We start from the raw sequence: 5,000 nt of genomic DNA, 5'->3' as shown, positions 1-5,000 counted from the left end.
AATAAAATAACATAAACGAATTATCTTTTTTAGAAAAATTCATTTTTATAATAAAAAGAAGAAAAAATTTTGTAAAAAAAATAATATATAAAAAAATAAGGAACCTATTATTAATATAATTTATACAACCTAATTAATCGTATTTATCAAAATAAGAACAATACAATGTTATAAAAGATAAATAAAATGAAATATATATCCCATTTAGAATAATATGAGAAGGACATATTTTTAGGAGATATATCTTTAATAATATTAATAACTTCCTTATCCTCTACATTTGATATAGCTGATGAAATTAACACTTGTATAGGAAAAACTTGAACTAAAGAAAACTTTCTATAATGTCTTGTATTATCTTCGACATTTTGTAAACTCCTGTAATTATCATTATCGCTACCTGAATAATTAGGTGTATGCTTTTTTAGGAGATAATAAAAATTTAAAATGGTTTCAGTTGATACAGGCAAAGGTTGTTTGGCTACTTTCCAGGATACATTCTCATCACATAGGGGTAATGTAGAAGATCCTTGATATGACAAAAATTGCATGTCTTCAATATTTAACATCATCATCAAGGCATCCAGGTTTAAAGCGTCCTTTAATTCCACCAAAGTTGGATCTTAAGATAAAAAAAAAAGTGTTTAATATGGATGAGTAAAAATAATATAAAAGCATTTCACCATATTGTGTATGTACATATATACATAAATATATATATATATATATATATATATATATATATATATATATATTTATATTTATATGTGTTATATTTTTTTTTTTTTTTTCTTATATGCTATTCTTATTTATTACCTGAACCGACGTGAACTGAACTTGATACATTTATTATAGTTCTTAGAAATTTTTCGGATGGTAATTTCTTAAAAGCATTAATAGTTGAAGCATTAATTTCTGCACTAGTAAATGTAATAGATATTACTTCATATTGGTTTTTCCTCTTTTTTATTCTTTTTTTTTTATTATATTTGTTTTGTAATTGTTCATTTGATAAGCTATTCATTAAATAGGACATTAGATAAGAATGATACCTACTTGAATCTTTTTTTGAAGTTTCTTTAGAATTTTTTTTTAAATTATTATATATATGTAACCCGTATTTTTTTTTATATTTGGATTTATCATCTTGTATATCATAAAAATAATTTGTACTATGAAATATTTGCATTTCAATTTCTCTTCTATTACCTGAACCTTGAAATGTATGTTCGCTAGGAGCATGAAAATGGATTTGATCTGCATAAAACATAGCAGGTTCTTCAGTAGTAAATAACACACCAAATGGTATTATTCCATCTCTTGCAGCTTTTATTTGAAATATATTATTTTGTCTATTAATAACAATTTTTTTTATAAAACATTCATAATAATAAAAAAAATCTCCTTTCATCCATGGTTTGTTATAATTGTTCCATGCATAATTGTCATCGTCAAATAAATTTAAATACACATCACTTATATTTTTTAATTCTCTCTCCTTTAAATCTTTCATAGGTAAATCAACAGGAGATTGATATTTCCCTGTTTTACATTGACCTATATCCCAATTATAACCATGCTCATAATAATCTACATTTTTCAATTTGTTATATAAAAAGGTCTTGTTAATATTATTTTGTACGCTATTTATATTTTTCCTATTTTCAAAATTATAAAGGGTCTCTTCTTTTTCAGAATTTCCTTCATTTTCGGAAAAGGAATAAGTAAATAACTTCTTTTTATTTGGTTTATAAGATAATATACTGTCCATATAAAATAATTCTTCGTTATCATTTAATTTATTTTTATTCATTTTAAAAGCATCCCTGTTCTCTTTGTTATGAATTGTTTTCCCAACTATTTCATAATCATTTATATGAAAATCCTTTATATTTTTTTCATCCTTTTTTTGCATATTTTCACCTGAACCGATCAGGTGATTTTCCCTTTTCTTTTTTTTTTTTTTTTTTTTGGAATTAGATAGATTAGTTACATTAAATTCGTAATAAGGTTTGGTTGTTTGTACAAAATGGGTATTATATTTATCTATCATTTCAAGCATTAGTCTACTCTTCCTATAGTTAATAAATACGTTTACGTTGTAAAAGAGTAAAATGGGATATAGTAAATATAAAAGCTTCATTTTAAGTAATTATTATAACAAGTAAGTAGTAACAGGTAAAGATATATGAAAGAGTTCTCAATATATATATATATATATATATATATATATTTTTGTATTTATAATTTAATATATATATGTTTTCATTCAATTGGTATAAAATATTAGGAATACATAATATATAGATATTAATAATAATGTGTGTTTACCTACAAATGGTTGTTTATTCAATTAATTCATATATTCCTTAAGAAAATATTAAAAAAGGCAAAACCCATATGAAAATAAATATATTTATAATACTTTTTTATTATATTAGACTGTCTTAACATAATCGTAACGGAATATAATAACCTGGAAGATTAGAACAATATTAAGGAATGCATATAGGTGCTACATATAAAAAAAAACATACCTTATTTTTGTTCATAGAACGATGCTTTACTTTATATTTAACTATAATAAATATAGGTATATTTACATTCTAATATAAAAAAAAAATATTTTTTATTAATCTTTTAAAAATTTTAAAAACATATTGATAAATTAAAAAGGAAAAAAAATAAAAAAGATTATATAAGACAATTGGAGAAAAAAGATTAATTCAAAAAAAAAAAAAAAAAGAAAAACATAATATCATGAATTAATATATTATTGAAATATTAATATATGATCAATTAAAAAAAAGAAAAGAAAAAAAAAAAAAATTAAATATATAAATGTGATGAATGTATTTGTAACAAAATAAAATAGATCTATATTAAATGAATTTTTCTTTTGCTTAGGAGATCTATTTTCTTTTTAATATAATTTCTTATGAAACATTGTTAAACAAATCAGGGTTCATGAAATCACATTTCATACAATTTAGATGATCATCGAAATCGTATATATTTAGATAACTGTAAAAAAAAAAAAAAAAAAAAAAAAAAAAAAAAAAAATTATATGAATAATTATAAACATCAATAACCAAATATATATATATATATATATATATATATTTACATTTATATATGTTTATGTTTTTTTACATACTGTTGGTTTGATATATTTTTTTTTAAAAATTCTTTATTTTTGTTTGATATTACAACATTTCCTTTCTCCCAGTTTGATTTGTCATTCTTCATAAAGATCTATGATTAAAAAAAATAAAAATAATATATACATATATAGATATATATACAGCTGTTTCCATTAATATTGTATCAACTATAAATAATTTTTTTTAGACAAAATATTATGTACTTACGTTTAAACAATTATCTTCATCATTTACATATTTTGAAAATTCAAGTAAACATACGAAAGCATCATTGTAATTTTTTATTAACTTTTCTGAGATTAATTCACAAACTTTTATATTTTCAATATCACTGTTTTTTAAATCATCAGATGATATATGAAAATATCCAATAATTCTTTCGTCTTTGTCCTTATAATAATTCTCCACCTATATGTTAAACATAAAAAAATATACAAATAAATAAATATACATATATATATATATATATCAATCCCTAAATATAAAAAAATAAACAAAAAAATATATTTACCAGTGTAAAAGCCAAATTTAGATATGGTGATAATATATGAGTATGGAATAAAGGTATATAATTTGTTATTAAACACTTTTTTTTTTTTTCATTTGATGATAAATATTTGCCTATTAAAATACCACATACGTCATCAGAAGAATATTTTATAGAGTGCATAAAAATTTTTGCGTAGGCACCATCATCTATAGTTATTTCTGTACATTTCATGGTTTTCTATATTTTCTTAAGACGTTGGTATTTTTATTTTTATAACTTATGATTATTTTTTATTTCTTCAAATATTTTTATGTTTATTTTATATATTTATGTACATTTATAACAATAAAAAAAATAAAATAAAATAAAATAAAAAATAAATAAAAAAAAAAAAAAAAAAAAAAAAAATATAATAAAAAAATAAATGCATAAATAAATATTTATTAAGAAGTAATTAAATATATAAAATATTATATAAATCTTATATAAATATTATATAAATATTATATAAATATTATATATATTATTACATATATATATATATATACATATATATATATATATATATGTTCTATACCTAATTATTATGTTAATTTATTTAATAATATAAAATAATCATATATTTTTAAATTGTCCTGTCATTAAGGCTCTTATTATTCTATAATAATATATATATAATATATTTATATATATATATATTATAATACAAAATAAAAAAATTAATAATTCTTATATCATACATATAATAATATAATTAATACCGTTTTTATTAAATAAACATATTAAAAAGGATAACTTCTGAATATATAAAATAACAATATAAGAAATATTGTTATAATGATCCTTTTATTATTTACAAAAATGTATAATTAAAAAATGAAAATAAAAAAAATATATATATATATTAAAAATAAAATGAATAGATTAAAATAAAAAATTCTAAATATAAGAAAAAGTTGTCATAAACTTAAAATAAAATATAAAATATAATATATATATATATATATATTTACTTATTTATTTATTATATGTATATATTTTTTTCTTTTCAAACATAAAAATTATATAGGGAGAAAAAGATATTTTTAGTACTCATATATGAATTTATGGATAATAATATTATTTTGTACATATGTGCTTATTTATTACACTTGAGCATAACAAAAAAAAAAAAAAAATAAAATAGAAATAAAAATAAAAATAAAAAAAAGGAAAAAATAAAGGAACATTATATGGATATATAAAAAAATATATATTTTTTATAGGATCTTATATATTTTTTTTTATTATAATTATTGTTACATGAATTATTATCATTTATATGTAATCCATAATGGAAACGTTG

At 18.6% G+C, this 5,000-nt stretch overlaps 2 protein-coding genes across 2 annotated transcripts; both read right to left on the bottom strand.

Moving 5' to 3' along the window:
* Window positions 1-146: 146 nt before the first annotated feature.
* PRSY57_1138400 (carbonic anhydrase, putative) lies at window positions 147-2,143 on the bottom strand (the record flags this gene model as incomplete). Its single annotated transcript, XM_012908343.2, has 2 exons — window positions 147-622; window positions 817-2,143. 2 exons carry the CDS (start codon window positions 2,141-2,143, stop codon window positions 147-149), a joined length of 1,803 nt encoding a protein of 600 aa, XP_012763797.2.
* A 793-nt stretch (window positions 2,144-2,936) lies between these two features.
* On the bottom strand, window positions 2,937-3,886 carry PRSY57_1138300 (conserved protein, unknown function; the record flags this gene model as incomplete). Its single annotated transcript, XM_012908342.2, has 4 exons — window positions 2,937-3,024; window positions 3,159-3,256; window positions 3,373-3,573; window positions 3,677-3,886. The coding sequence occupies 4 exons, from the start codon at window positions 3,884-3,886 to the stop codon at window positions 2,937-2,939; spliced, it is 597 nt and encodes a 198-aa protein (XP_012763796.2).
* Window positions 3,887-5,000: the final 1,114 nt, after the last annotated feature.

The sequence above is a fragment of the Plasmodium reichenowi genome, chromosome 11 (genome assembly GCF_001601855.1).
Source record: "Plasmodium reichenowi strain SY57 chromosome 11, whole genome shotgun sequence".
In the NCBI taxonomy this organism is placed as follows: domain Eukaryota; phylum Apicomplexa; class Aconoidasida; order Haemosporida; family Plasmodiidae; genus Plasmodium; species Plasmodium reichenowi.
The sequence above is the reverse complement of the archived record's forward strand: the minus strand, read 5'-3'. Positions and strand labels throughout refer to the sequence as shown.